Source organism: Heteronotia binoei, chromosome 1 (genome assembly GCF_032191835.1).
Source record: "Heteronotia binoei isolate CCM8104 ecotype False Entrance Well chromosome 1, APGP_CSIRO_Hbin_v1, whole genome shotgun sequence".
Lineage (NCBI taxonomy): Eukaryota > Metazoa > Chordata > Lepidosauria > Squamata > Gekkonidae > Heteronotia > Heteronotia binoei.
The window spans coordinates 220,626,731-220,643,063 of NC_083223.1; the positions used below are offsets into that span (position 1 = coordinate 220,626,731).

The window sequence follows — 16,333 nt, forward strand, 5'->3', positions numbered from 1 at the left end:
AACAGCATATTTAATGGAGGGAAACTGTTGTGTTCCACTGTGAAAGGATTCCCTATTGCTCAGACACAAAGTGCAGAACAGGAGTTCCAAGGTGCAAGATCACAACTTGAAATTATTATGCTGAGTCAAAGTTCCGTGCGAGTGCTATTGGAACTGGGTTTTAGGATTCTTTTAATGTTAAAGGGATTTAGTACTGGGTCTAGACTTCTTTTAAGTTGCTTTGCAGCTTTTAGTTTATTTGAATTGCTGTACACATAATGCATAGTAGCTTCCATTTAAAGATATTTCTAGCTTTATGTCTATGAAATGAGGCTTAACTAAGAGTGTGCCTGTTTTCCCAGGATACTTCTTACATACTCTGCCAAGTGCTACAGCAGCTCAGAATAGGAGATGCTCTTGATTGTGCCCCTGCTAAATTCAGCAATCTGTCTCCCTGTAACTTGCTTATTTACATTGCCAAACTGATTGTACAACCAATCAAGAGCATTTGCTTGGGGCAGTACAATTTGAAATAAGCATGTGTACAGCAGTGCACATATGAGCATTGCACCTCAGCATTCTCAGCAGCATAGTGATGAATCCTTGAGTACATAGCATCTTGAATCTCACACAGCAGCTGCCTGTGGCTATCAAAAAGTGTGGGGTTAACCCACAAGTTACTCCTATTTGTGATTTTCTTTTTTACATCAAGCTTCATGCTTCATGGACTGCTTCATGAGGGCTGTTACCTTCATGCTGTCCATGCAAATACCAGAAGAACTTAGTTGGTCATTGTAGGAAACAAAATAGTGGACTAGATAGATCTCTAGATTTCTGGTCTGATACTGATGGGCTATTCTTAGCTTCAAACGTCAACATTTATTTTTCTGTTGCTCTGAGATTTTTTAAAAAATTCACACATAGAATAGGTCCCACTGCCCCAGTGTTGAAAAAATGTACATTCTGGTCTAATCTGTAGAAAATGGAATATATATTAGAGAGATTACTCAGAATGTATTTTAGTCTTGGTGGCTGTGAAGTGGCAGCAACAAAGAAGATTGTGATATGAACAGCTGTTTCTGAATACTAATTTAAAATAACCTGGATAATCAATATGCTTTTTTAGTATATAGTGTATGTCCCATATTGGTCTTGTCAGCCACCAGCGAGCCTGCAGCAAACGTGGACTATTGCACCCTTCTTAAATCTTCGTTCGCGAAGCCAAGCCGAGAGAGAGAGAGAGAGAGAGAGAGAGAGAGAGAGAGAGAGTATATCCCTAAGACATCCTTTGTGTTCCTAATGTGAAGTCTTTATTGATTCAGTCTTTATGTTAGCTTGGAAAGCTGCTGCTGCTGTTGATTTTGTTGTTTTTGCATTTATGGTCAACAATGGCTAAAATAAATATCTCTGGACTGAACAGTGTAGGATTAAGTAAGAGAAACCATTTTTATTTTCCAGATATGTGATGCAATAGAACACCTCCAAGAAGCAGTGAAACTTTGCAAGGATCATATGAATTCCCTTCACCTTCTAGCTCTCCTCTTTTCAGCACAAAAAAACTATCAGCCTGCTTTGGATGTCATCAACATGGCCCTTTCAGAGTATCCAGAAAACTTTAGGTAAGACGCATGAGAAATATGTATATGCCCCACATTTCAAAGATCTAAATCATTCATATGTGTGAAGCAGGGGGCAGGCAGCTTTTGTGGCACTGAAAACCGGGAAGTCTTGCTAAGGACATCTTGGGTTGGGACAGAATTTTCAGTAAACAAAGCATGATTTTAACATCCTAAGGGATGTGTGGGATTGGAGGGCCTGACTTCCTCCTAGGGTTGCCAAGTCCAATTCAAGAAATATCTGGGGACTTTGGGGGTGGAGCCAGGAGACTTTGGGGGTGGAGCCAGGAGACATTGGGGGAGGAGCCAGGAAAAAGGGTGTGACAAGCATAATTGAACTCCAAGAGAGTTCTGGCCATCACATTTAAAGGGACAGCACACCTTTTTAAATGTCTTCCTTCCATAGGAAATAATGGATAGGGGCACCTTCTTTTGAGGCTCATAGAATTGGACCCCCTGGTCCAATCGTTTTGAAACTTGGGGGGTACTTTGGGGAGAGGCACTAGATACTATATTGAATATTTGGTGCCTCTACCTCAAAAAACAGCTCCCCCAGAGCCCCCGAAACCTCCAGAACAATTCCCCATTATACCCTATGAGAATCGATCTCCACATAGGGAATAATGAAGACGTTTCCCTCTCTCCCCGCCCCCCCCGTTTCTGGCGAGTCTGAAGCAGGGGATTGGCCTCTCTACTCACCAGTTGCTGCCAGCTTCAGACACACCATCCCAAATTGAAGCCTTTCAAGTCAAGCCTCCGGAGGTGCAAAGGCACATGGTCCTTTGCGGGCGGGGCTCCCCCCCCCGCCAGCCAGCTGACTGGAGGCGGGAAGCAGCCTGGGAAAACCAAAGAAAGGCTTCTGCGATCGGGGCTGGGTGGGAAGGGAAGGGCAAGGAGAAGCTGCTGGGATCGGGGCTGGGTGGGAAGGGCCGCCATTCCCCCTCCCCCCCCCGCTTTCTGGATTTTTGGCGAGCGGGGGGAGAAGGCTCCAAATCGGGGGTCCCCCGCCCAGGCGGGGGATTTGGGAAGCCTACTTCCTCCTCCCAAGCCTCATTTCTCTGTGGTCCATTACCAGAGGCAATTTTCTTCTAGCGCTGCTCAAGTTTAAAGCAACAGACCTCGTTTTCCTGCCAGATATAATGATGGCTTGGTACACTGCGACAAATTAATCCCCTGATCCTATTTGTATTCTACTTGAAATACTAATATGTATTTATTTAGCTGATTTTAGCTGATAATTTATTTAACATTCTTTTAATGTATTTCAATATATTGTTTTAACATATTTGCTTTTATTTTGTGAGATGCTTCGAGTAAGATTGGATATAAATGTTTGGGAAAAAAATAAAATTTGCTCCTCAGACTGGTTGCAGCTGCTGTATTGTGAAAGCTGTGGACATGGACAGGAAAAAAGTCCTTTCGCCACTTCTCCCAACTCCGTGGACACTGTTCTGATGCATTAGCATGTCATGTACTCCAGGGCATATCTCTGGAGCACTCTGATCGGAGGAGGGTGGAGACAGGGAGAAATAGGTTCTTTTCCTGCCCTGCCTACCTGTCAACTGACTGGCCATCAGCATCAACTTGCCAGAGCACAGCTGCTCACACAAATGTTACTTGAGTTTGGGGAGTAGGGGAGAAGGAGGGAATTAAGGAAAGGAAGGGGGTTATCTCAAATATATCACATGATCTAGAGGAAAACTCAAGCAAGTATTATGAGGTCCCTGAGCTCACATTCTAAGCCCAGGAAATAAGATCAGCAGTATCTCTAGTTATAATGAGATTATCTTCCTTGTTTTATAATGAGTGGCTGCCACTGTCATATCCAGTTTGACTCTTAGTGAAATATCTTGTGAGAGAATTTATTGGACTCAGTTGGATGACAACAAATGTAATATTGTGAGACCACTGGGGCTACTGTGAACATGCTCTTAGTGCATCCCATACAAACATACCTTTTCCTGTCCCAGAGGTAGCTTGGAATAATCTCTTCTACAAGTTTTTGACACTGCTCAGTTTGAACCATCATAAAGCTATCTGTGAAGGGTGAGTGCTGGTTGGAATCTGAAATATTAGAGTCATACCTCTACTCCTTCATTGCTGGAGAAGTCCTGGATCTGTTTTGTAAATATTTTAACAAGATGAAGGAAAATGTGGACAGCTTGCCTGAAGCATGATTGGAAGGGCAAAACTGAGAGCGGTAATGCAAGTTGCAAAGCTGGGGTCACATTGCAAGCGAAGTACCTGCCCTGATCACTATGAAGATGTTCTGTCTGTCCTCACCCTTGCTTTCCCAAGGTGAACTGTTGTATAAAGTATATCTTTAGGTGTAAACAAGATGGGTAAGGATAGTAATGGTGTTTTATTTATTTATTTATTTATTACATTAAGCTTATATCCCGCCCTCTCCGCAAGCGGACTCAGGGCGGCTCTTTTACATCTTTTAATGGTTCTAAGCCTGCCAGGGTATTAAAAGAAGGTAGGATAATTTTAAAAATAAATAAATACAGCACTTTCCATCATGCTGAATATGGTGATATGCCCTGCAAGTTCAAGCGGGAGGTGTACAAAAGAGACGGTCTCCACTTGTCCCCGGATGGAACCAGGCTGCTGGCGCTTAAAATCAAAAAGGTGGCAGAGCAGTTTTTAAACTAAATCTTGGGGGAAAGCTGACAGGGGATGAAATGTCTCTGGGTTGGGAGGACTCGTCTCAAAGAGATGAAGGGTTGGCTGCTATTTTTCTACCAGGTAACGGATCAGAGTTGTCCACTGTGATGGTGACAAAGAGTATGGACTGTCAGCCAGAGTCTTGAGGCGGCAGGAGGAAGGTGGCGGGCCTAGCTTGCCTGGGAAATTATAGATGTTTGTAAGCAAATGCTAGAAGTGTTCGATGTAAAATTGGTGAATTGGAATGTTTAGTCTTGGGAGAAAACATAGACATTGTGGGAATTTCAGAAACTTGGTGGAATGAGGAGAATCAATGCGACACAGTGATTCCTGGATAAAAGTTATATCGGAAGGATAGGGAGGGAAGGGTTGGAGGTGGGGTGGCTCTGTATGTCAGAGAGGATATACGGTCCAGTAAGATTGAGGTCAGAGAATTAGATTCCCTTTTAGAAATGCTTTGGGTTGAAATAGAGGGCCCAAAAGGAAATTTAACTATGGGAGTTTGTTATCGCCCACCAAATCAAAAGAGAGAGGACGATTATAATATGATGGAAGGCTTAAAGATAGCGGCTAAACGTAGAAACTTTGATTTTAACTACCCGCAAATTGATTGGGTCAATATGTGTTCTGGTCGAGAGAAAGAGATTAAGTTTCTTGATGCTCTCAATGACTGTGCTATGGAGCAGATGGTCTTAGAACATACCAGGGGTGGGGCGATCCTGGATTTGGTCCTAAGTAATGCCCAAGACTTGGTGAGAGATGTAAAAGTGATTGCGCCACTTGGGAGCAGTGACCATAATGTTATTGATTTCACCATTTGTATAAATAGGGAGTTGCCCAAAAAGACCGCCACAACCACGTTTAATTTTAAAAGGGGTAAATTCTCTGAGATGAGGAGGCATGTGAGGAGGAAACTGAAAGGAAGGTAAATACGGTCAACACCCTTGGGGAAGTTTGGAGACTATTTAAAACTATAATCCGAAGCTCAGATAAAATACATACCACAAGTTAGGAAAGGCACAAACAGGCATAAGAAAAGGCCTTCATGGTTAACAAACAAAGTAATGGAAGCTGTAAAAGGTAAGAAGGACTCCTTTAAGCGGTGGAAAACCAGTCCAAGTGAGATTAATAAAAGGGAACACAGGCTGTGGCAAATCAAATGCAAGACTGTGATCAGGCAGGCAAAAAGGGACCATAAGGAGCATATTGCAAAAAACATAAAGACCAACAATAAAAATTTCTTCAAATATATTAGAAGTAGGAAACCAGCCAGGGAGGCAGTGGGGCCCTTGGATGACCATGGGGTAAAAGGATTACTGAAGGAGGATAGGGAAATGGCTGAGAAGCTGAATGCATTTTTTGCCTCTGTCTTCACTGTGGAAGATGAGAACTTTGTGCCCGCCCCAGAACCACTAATTTTGGAAGGGGTGTTGAAAGACCTGAGTCAGATTGAGGTGACAAAAGAGGAGGTCCTACAACTGATTGACAAATTAAAAACTAATAAGTCACTGGGTCCGGATGGCATACATCCGAGAGTTCTGAAAGAACTCAAAGTTGAACTTGTGTTTTAACAATTTATTGATAGCATATGGTTACACAACTTAATTATTTCTTCATTATGGGTTAATATTTATTATAATATTTATTATTATAATAAATAATAAATAATATTTATTTATTATAATATTTATTATAATATCAATATGGGTTAATATTTATTATAATATTTCTTCATTATGGGTTAATAATTATGGGTTAATATTTCAGTATTAACCCATATGACATTTCTATCCCCCCTCCCTCCAATGATGACTTCCCCGAGGTTATAAATTCAAGTTCAATACTAAAGGTACTACTAACTGATCAAAATTCAATATATATATTCATACTACTAAAAAATTGTCCAATATCTTTTTACTTTCCACTCTTCCTCCATATATCCTTTAAATTTCCTCCACTCCCTTTTGAATATCTCTAAATCATAGTCTCTTAGTGTTCTAGTTAGTTTGTCCATTTCACACCACGATAAAACTTTCATGGTCCAGTCCCATTTCTCCGGTATCTTTACTTGCTTCCAAAGCTGCGCATATAGTGTCCTAGCAGCTGATAGCAGGTACCAAATTAGAGTTCCGTCTTCCTTTGGAAATTTTTCTAATTGTAATCCAAGCAAAAACATCTCTGCAATTTTCTTAAAATAATAGCCCAAAATTTTGGAGATTTCTTGTTGTATCATCTTCCAGTATTCTTTCGCTTTTTCACATGTCCACCACATATGGAAGAAAGAACCTTCATGTTTTTTACATTTCCAACATCTATCCAACATTTTCTTGCTCATCTTAGCCAGTTTTTTCGGAGTCATATACCACCTATACATCATCTTAAAACAGTTCTCTTTTATACTCTGACAAGTTGATATCTTCATTGAGTTCTTCCAAAGATATTCCCATGCATCCATTTGTATTTCTCTGTTCACATTAATTGCCCATTTGACCATTTGGGACTTTACTACTTCTTCTTCTGTAGACCATTTCAATAATAACTTATATACTTTTGATATCAGTTTTTCATTATCACCAAGCAGAACCCTTTCCAGTTCTGTTTGTTCTCATCTAATTCCCTCCGATTTAATATCATTTTCCATCAAGCTTTTAATTTGTTGCATTTGAAACCAGTCATACTTATTATTTAGCTCTTCCGAGGATTTTAATTCAATTTTGTCTCCTTGAATCTTGAGCAGTTGATTATATGACATTTTTCTTTCTTCATCGGATTCAGCTGTTATTTTTATTACTTCTGCTGGCACTATCCACAGCGGTTTTCTCTCGTCTCCATATTTCTTGTATTTTATCCAAGTACTTAGTAAGATATTTCTAACATAGTGGTGAGAGAAAAAACCGTCCATTTTATTCTTCCCATAGTACAAGTACACGTGCCAGCCGAATTTATTTCCGTGAGCTTCTAGCCATAAAGGTTTTTCGTCTAACAGCATTATCCAATCTTTTATCCATGTCAAACAAACTGCATCATGATACAATCTTAGATCAGGAAGTTGAAAACCTCCTCTCTCTTTGGCATCCGTTAAGATCTTCATCTTTATCCTTGGTTTCTTTCCGGCCCAAATAAAGTCAGAAATTTTCCTTTGCCATTTGTTAAATTGTTTTGCATCTTTTTCAATCGGGATGGTTTGAAACAAATACATTATCCTTGGCAAAATATTCATTTTAATTGCAGCTATCCTGCCCAGTAAGGACAAGTTAAGCCTATTCCATTTCATCAAATCTTTGTCCATCTTACACCACAGTTTTTCATAATTGTTTTTAAATAAATCAATATTCTTCATTGTTATCTCTATTCCAAGATACTTAACTTTAGTTGTGACTTCACAACCCGTCACCTTTTGTAGTTCTTTTATTTTATTTGGTTGCATGTTTTTACATAAGAATTTCGATTTCTCCTTGTTTATAAATAATTCTGCTAGTTCTCCGTACTCTTTTATCTTAGCTAGCAGCAATGGTGACACTTTAATCGGATTCTCCAATATGAATACTATATCATCTGCAAAAGCTTTGTATTTATAAGAGAATCTTCTAATTTTTAAGCCTTCTATTTCTTCATCTTTTTGAATTTGTTGTAGCAGAATTTCAAGGGTCATTATAAACAACAATGGTGATAGCGGACATCCTTGCCTTGTTCCTTTACTCACTTTCAATTCTTTGGTAAGATCTGCATTTATACACAGTTTTGCATACTGATCCATATATATTGCTCTTGTCATTTTTATAAATTGTTCCCCTAGATTAATTTTTTCCATTACCGCAAACATAAAGTCCCAATTCAAGTTGTCAAAGGCTTTCTCTGCATCGACAAAAAATAAGGCCGCTTCCTTTTCTTGTGGATCTCCTGTCAAAAATACGTAATCTTTCATTGAAATCTGCCTCCGTTCCTGAGGACTGGAAGGTAGCAAATGTCACCCCCATCTTTAAAAAGGGTTTCAGAGGAGATCCGGGAAATTACAGGCCAGTCAGTCTGACTTCAATACCGGGAAAGTGGGTAGAAAGCATTATCAAGGACAGAATGAGTAGGCACATTGATGAACACGGGTTATTGAGGAAGACTCAGCATGGGTTCTGTAAGGGAAGATCTTGCCTCACTAACCTGTTACATTTCTTTGAGGGGGTGAACAAACATGTGGACAAAGGAGACCCGATAGATGTTGTTTACCTTGACTTCCAGAAAGCTTTTGATAAAGTTCCTCATCAAAGGCTCCTTAGAAAGCTTGAGAGTCATGGAGTAAAAGGACAGGTCCTCTTGTGGATCAAAACTGGCTCATTAATAGGAATCAGAGAGTGAGTATAAATGGGCAGTCTTCGCAGTGGAGGACGGTAAGCAGTGGGGTGCTGCAGGGCTCAGTACTGGGTCCCATGCTCTTTAACTTGTTCATAAATGATTTAGAGTTGAGAATGAACAGTGAAGTGGCCAAGTTTGTGGATGAGACAAAATTGTTCAGGGTGGTGAGAACCAGAGAGGATTGTGAGGCACTCCAAAGGGATCTGTTGAGGCTGGGTGAATGGGCGTCAACGTAGCAGATGAGGTTCAATATGGCCAAGTGCAAAGTAATGCACATTGGGGCCAAGAATTCCAGCTACAAATACAAGTTGATGGGGTGTGAACTGGCAGAGATTGACCAAGAGAGAGATCTTGGGGTCGTGGTAGATAACTCACTGAAAATGTCAAGACAGTGTGCATTTGCAATAAAAAAAGGCCAACGCCATGCTGGGAATTATTAGGAAGGGAATTGAAAACAAATCAGCCAGTATCATAATGCCCCTGTATAAATCGATGGTGCGGTCTCATTTGGAGTACTGTGTGCAGTTCTGGTTGCCACACCTCAAAAAGGATATAGCATTGGAGAAAGTCCAGAAAAGGGCAACTAGAATGATTAAAGGGGTGGAACACTTTCCCTATGAAGAAAGGTTGAAACGCTTGGGACTCTTTAGCTTGGAGAAACGTCGACTGCGGGGTGACATGATAGAGGTTTACAAGATAATGCATGGGATGGAGAAAGTAGAGAAAGAAGTACTTTTCTCCCTTTCTCACAATACAAGAACTCGTGGGCATCCGATGAAATTGCTGAGCAGACAGGTTAAAACGGATAAAAGGAAGTATTTCTTCACCCAAAGGATGATTAACATGTGGAATTCACTGCCACAGGAGGTGGTGGCGGCCACAAGCATAGCCACCTTCAAGAGGTGTTTAGATAAAAATATGGAGCAGAGGTCCATCTGTGACTATTAGCCACAGTATGTGTGTGTGTGTATATATATTTTATTATTATTATTTTGACCACTGTGTGACACAGAGTGTTGGACTGGATGGGCCATTGGCCTGATCTAACATGGCTTCTCTTATGTTCTTAAGGGTATAGAAAAGTCCAAGACCCTTACCAAGTAAATTTTTTTCTTTATTAAGAAATATCTGAAGAGATGTTTAGGAGGGTCAGTAAAGGAATGTACTGAAAGTGGAAAGCTTACTTCAAACTGCAAACCCAGGCACCATTTTCTTTAAGGATCAGCTGCTTTGGGAATGGGGGTAATTTTGGGGCAAAAAACCCAAGTAGGAGTAGTGTATCTAGGGTTGCCAAATCCAATTCAAGAAATATCTGGGGACTTTGGGGGTGGAGCCAGGAGACATTAGGGGTGGAGCCAAGATCAAGGCTGTGACAAGCATAATTGAACTCCAAAGGGAGTTCTGGCCATCACATTTAAAGGGATGGCACACCTTTTCAATTCCTTCCTACCATAGGAAATAATGAAGAGCCCCAGATACCCGTGGATCAATTCTCCATGATTTTCTATGGGAATAAATCTCCATAGGGAATAATAGAGTTCCCAACAGACATTTCCCTCCCCTCCCCCTGCTTTCTGACGACCCTGAAGCGGGGGGAGGGCCTCCAAACCGGGGGATCCCCTGCCCCCACCTGGGGATTGGCAACCCTAAGTGTATCATCTAAATCTTGCCCCTTCAGTAATTTCTGATCTCCAAATCATTCAGCAACTTCTGTGCTCCTAATCATTTCTCCCCTCAAACTGGTCTTCTTCCCATCAGGTCCAAAATGCATGTTTGTGAGGGAAAACATATGTTTTGAGCCAAGTGGGTCAGGCGAGTATCTTAGGGAAAGCAATGTAGAACAAAGAAACTGTGGTCAGGGAAGGGCTTCAGCTAGTATCCTTGTTCTCCCATGGTGTTTCCTCTCATCACAAATGCCACCCCAAATTTCTTTCAGGGGTTTCTTATACATATAGTTAGCACTTGAAAGTGGTGGAGAAATTATTTGTAGTCTGTGGTTTGTCTGAGGAAGAAAAGACAATATAGATATGTAAGAATGGAATAGGAAAGAAATGCACAAACAAAAACCAAAGGAAAGAATTAGCATAAGAAACTACAGCTGAAAAGTCCCCTTTACCCCCAGAACAGAGGCTCTGGGAACTTTGATTATATTTGTGTGTGTATACTGAATAGTATAATCACTGACGTCAAATCCTGGGACCCACCTTTGCTTGTAAATAAAATGTTCCTTTATATATTTCTCAAACTTGAGGGAAAACCATAGCTTGAAATGACTCAGAATGAATTGCCTCAACAAAATAAGCAGGTTTGAAGCGGAGATTATGGAACAGTATTTGAACGTTTTTCAAAATGTGCTTCAGACTTTTTGTGTAATTTGAACTGGGCACCTGGATAGCGCATGTAAGCTTCCATTATAATGATGACTCTCTTACAGAAAGCATTGTCTAAACTTGTGCTGATAAATAGAGGTTACACCTGGATGACTGGCACATGGCATGCTATTACCTGGGTGTGTGGTAAAACAAAATAATTAATTATTCATAACCCTGATTAATATTTCATAGTGATAATTCATCAGAGTTCTATTTAGAAAGAACTACAAAGATTTCACAAGGATTTCCATGTCTGACTTTTCAAAAGCTCATCTAATTGTACTGTGTTTAGAGATGGTGCAACTTGGTGCCACACATACCCTAAATGAAGTCCTCAGAAAGACAGAGCAGCATTTTTAATGATCCCCTCAGTATTTGGATGAGGAATTCATTTATTAGCTTTGTTCAATAGGCTTGATTCTGAGTCATAAGCCAGGAAAGGCCTGCATATCCTCAAACCTAATGTCAGACCCTGTGGTTTGCCAGCCTGAGTTGTTTGAGTTGTTTGACAACTCCCCAGCTTTTCAGGGTGAGAAAAAGAACCAAAAGCAGGGTGTGTTTTTTGTAGCTCTTGAATAGCTACCATAAATGGCTGATTTATAGATCCAGGTTTAAGATGGTACTGCCTCTCAGTACTGCCTCTCCTCAGGGCCTGTTGTAGGAAGTCCAGGACAATCGACCTGAGATCATTTGTATAGTGTAGGGAGGTGGGAGGGGAGCCCAGTTGTATTGGTGTTTGTTCCCTTCCTAAAAGAAAAGAAATGGGAAGCTGTGCATCTTCACTAGCGGAGAGACATACAGCCTGGAAGCAACATGATAAAATAATGTAAAGAAGAATCAGGAAAAGGCTGGGCTTTGTTGCTGTGAAAGAGGTAACCCTGCTGGATGCCTCTTTCAATAGAAGAATAATGTCCTGATTATTAAAAGAACATAGTAACTTGTAACTTAACATAGGTTAAGATGATTCAGCAAATGGTGAAAACCATGGTGCAGAAAATATCTCCCTCATATAGGGAAAATGATTGTGTGCAATACTCCTGTTACCCAACCTTGTCCTAGGGAGAGGACATGAGTACTTGGGTGCTGCTCACAGCCTCTGGTTGACGTATGAACAGAATATAATTTCTAAGTGAGACTCCTGTTGGCCATTGGTTTCTCTCAACTCTTTTATAGCATGTGATGTCAGTGAACCGGACTGTGCCCCACTCTTGCCTGGGCAACCTGAGCTCTTCTCCCATGTGAGTGTGCATTACAGCCCTGCCTTTAATTACACAAGCACCTGCTGCTTCTCAAATATTACAGAACAGCACATTTTTTTCCTTTTCCCTATCCACATCACCAGCTTTCTCTGAGCATATTTTGTATTGATTTTCTTAATACCCTCACTTATTAATTTCATTAAATATTGGATGTACAGCTTTGTATTACTGATCTGTAGTATGGAATGAGTAGATACACAAATGTGCTATAGTAGTACGATTCTATACTTACAGTAGGTCCAAAATGTAGTTGGATGTGAACTTTCTCCTGTGAACACTGACAAGTCTATATAAGTTCCCTGAAACTGATATATATTTCCCTATATTCTACACATGCACTATTGAAAGATGACAGTCAAATTTAGGTGACTTTCAGTATTGTTTGGAAGCAGGGGGCTTTTAAACACATGCCATAACTGTATACCATATATTAATTAGTTTATTTAAAATGTTTATGTCTCCTTTTATTTCCTTCAGCTCAGTGCAGTTAACAATGCAACAATAAGTTGGTGGAAAGTGCGGTTAGCTTATGATTTGCTGTTGTCTGCCTCTGCATAGCTGGTCTCCCACCCAAGTACCAACCAGGGGCAACTCTGCTGACAGCAAGCTAGCCTGGGCTGTCCAGGTCAGGGCAACAATAAGGGAGAAGGGCACAAAAATATGAGGGTACTGCCACAAAATAAAAACAACAGAATAGATTTATTTAAAAAAACAAAATCTGCTGAAACAGTTTACCCCTCACAAACAGAACTGGGTTGCACGCCTCCTGCATGCACCCAGAGGAGATCCCCCGCACAGCCTAGTAAGCCATTCCACATGACTGGACCTGCCATACAGAGAATCCTAAGAAAGGGCTCCACAAGGGAAGGTTCTCTGAGGAACATAACTGGCACATGGGAGCAAACTGGAAGGTGTGGTTCAGTAAGCATGCCCTATTACCACCAGCCTCTGTGTTGACCTGCTGACCGCCATATTGCTGCTGAATGGCATCTAAATTGATTTGATCCCCATTGTGATCCAGTCCGTAATCATTTGGGTACTGCCTCAGGTTACTAAATTGTGTCCCTTAATCCAGGGTCAGCAGGACTCTGATGTCACAGCTTGCCCAGGTCCAGATTTTAACTTTCAAGAGTTGGCAACTGTATTTAAACACAAAGTGAGTCATCCAGTGCCAAAATGAGTCAATGACGAAATTGACCCCATTGGGCCTCCGCACAGGCCTAGCAAGACAAAACCAGCCCTTCTTAAGCAGGGCCTGGAAACTGACAGAAGCTGTTGCTGGCAACATAATGATGCAACTGGCAACACAGAGACCTCATTCCCTGTGCAGCCAGAAGTGACATCAGTATGTCATTGGGTTTAACCAGAGTTTTGTCTGAATGCTGGAGCATCCCTGGCAACCACCCACAATGTACTGACATCACTTCGGAGTGCACAGGGAGTGACATCACATCAAGATGCTGCTGATTCTCCCCTGCTTCCTGCCATTCCTCCCACCCCCCAGCCATCTGAGAGGTGGCAGGGAAACACCTGTTGACAGCGTCCTTCCTGTCTTTTCAAGGCACAGCTGAAGTTGTGCCAGAGTTTGTGAACCTTAAATACAAATGCATAAAAGTAGAGAAAATATTTGTGAATGAAGTCAACAGCAGTGATTGGAAAGACTGTCATTAATGAGCTCTCTTTCAGTTCCTTTGGCTACTCTGTTAAAAGTTGCCAGCCCTTGACTGGCCATCCTCTGGAATGTTGCAGGGGTTGCAGAAATCAGAGTCATGCATCACCATGACATCATTTACTATAGAGATACAGGGAACATTATGCAACATGTGACATCACTTCCACAACTTTGATACAATGAGGTTCACTTCAGTTGTGCTCCGAAAAGACAGGAAGGGTTTTCTCCACCATTTAGCCCCTGGCACTCCACTGAGCAGCCATGGAAGCCCAGTTGCTGGGAGCAAACAACCTGGCAACCCTGTACTCTGTACCCATATACAACTTCCTGGTGTATCCTTTCCCATTATTCCTTTATTTTCAGAGTTCTGTTATCTCTTTAGGAAGTTTGCAGAAAAAACCTGGGTTGGATCCAACCAGCTTTTAGGCCAGTGATAACAGAAGTGAGGAACCCTCTTTGACCATCCCTAAAAGCTATGCTGAGGATCATGAAACCTGCATATACAAAAGCCATATGGGATGGATGGGAATCGGATAAGACTGCATGAAAAAGTTGGCTGGATCGAGTCCATGAGGACGTGTATGTACAACAGAGGGATTCTAGCACCTTGATCTTGGCAAGTTTTGCTTAGCCAAATCCATTCAGCCTCACTTGACCTGCAGATAAGAATCTTTTATGCATATCTGTGTATGGAATAACAGTCTGCAGTTATCAATATATGAAAATGCCACTAGTGAAATCACAAATAGTTACTGCAATGTTTTCACTATTGTTGAGAAAGATAATGCAGACATGCCTTACAAAATTTAATATGCTGCAGTCTAGCTTTCTGAAGTGCTGTCTTTCCTGCAACATGCAGTTTTGCCAACAGCTAATTCCCATGCATATATATTCGGAAGTAAAAAAGGTAAAGGTAAAGGTAGCCCCCTTTGCAAGCACCAGTTGTTTTCGACTCTGGGGTAACATTGCTTTCACAACGTTTTCATGGCAGGCTTTTTACGGGGTGGTTTGCCATTGCCTTCCCCAGTCATCTACACTTTCCCCCCAGCAAGCTGGGTACTCATTTTACCGACTTCGGAAGGCTGGAAGGCTGAGTCCACCTCAAGCCGGCTACCTGAACCCCAGCTTTCGCTGTGATTGAACTCAGGTTGTGAGCAGAGGGCTCCGACTGCAGTACTGCAACTTTATCACTCTGCGCCACGGGCTCTTCAATTCAGAAGTAGGTCCTACTATATTCAATGGGGCTTAATATCAAGTAGGCCTGCACAGGATTGAAGCCTTCATCAGTAAAATAATAAAAGCCCAACCATGGTGGCAATTCTGAGAATTTTTATTTGTTGGATGTAGCCTGCACAGGATTGGCTCACACTGTCTTTGCCTTGCCATTGGCTGATTCTGCCCTCCCCCACTGCCGGACATGTCAGACAAGAATCCCAGTAGAAGGCCACTGACCTTTGAGGAAGGCAGGTCTCTGCTGACAGGGAGCTTACTGATCAGTACTGCCTCTCCTCAGGGCCTGTTGTAGGAAGTCCAGGACAATCGACCTGAGATCATTGTAGAAAGTCCAGGACAGTCGGCATGAGAGTGAGCAAGGCAGTGTGAGAGTGGGAAAGGTGGTGCCATGGTGCAAGAGTGGGCAAGGCAGTGCAAGAGCGGGGAAGCCAGCATCACAGTGCAAGAGCAGGCAGGGTGGCATGAGAGTGGTCAGGGTGGTGGAGAAAGCCTATGTAGAGGCTGCAGGGAGGGGGAAGGAGATTGAAAGCTGAAATCAGAGGGACAAATAAAGGGAAGGATATAGGTTGCCAACTCCAGGCCAGGAAATTCCTGGATATTTAAGTGGTGGGGCCTGGAGAAGGTGGGGTTTGAGGCGGGGTGGGACCTCAGACAGGTAAAATGCATTTTCCTCCTAGGGAATCACTGGAGATCACTCAGATTTACAACAGCTCTTTAGATAGCAGAGATAAGCTCCCCTTGAGATGGGGGGAAGTTAATGCCTTCACATGGGTGGGTGGGAAGATAGCAAGGGTAGTGGGTACTTGCCCAGAGCCTCCTTCTAGAACCCATTGTATTTTTCTTCACAACGGGCCTTACTCCTAGTAAGAACATAAAAGCATAAGAAGAGCCCTGCTGGATCAGACCAGTGGGTCCACCTAGTCCAGTATCATGTCATACACAGGAGCAGGACCGGATCTTCATGTATTTTAAGGGGGGGGGGGCAAAATTAAAAAATGATGCCCCCTTATAGACCTATTCTGTCTTATGGGCCCATGGAATAGGATGGACTCCATAACCAATTTGGTGCCCCCCTCTGGTGGCACCCAAGCCAAGCACCCCCTCTGCCCCTGCCTAGATCCTGCCCTGCAGTAGCCAACCAGTTCCTCTGGAGGGTTGACAACAGGGTGTAGAGGCTGAGGCCTTCCC

The 16,333-nt window shown here is 42.1% G+C and overlaps 1 protein-coding gene across 1 annotated transcript in view; it reads left to right on the forward strand.

The window, feature by feature from the left end:
- TTC7A (tetratricopeptide repeat domain 7A) overlaps positions 1-16,333 on the forward strand; it is a 276,147-nt gene that overhangs the window by 155,825 nt on the left and 103,989 nt on the right. Inside the window, exon 15 of the mRNA XM_060247872.1 lies at positions 1,438-1,598. Within this exon, the coding sequence (XP_060103855.1) occupies positions 1,438-1,598 (161 nt within the window). The remainder of the gene's footprint in view (positions 1-1,437; positions 1,599-16,333) is intronic.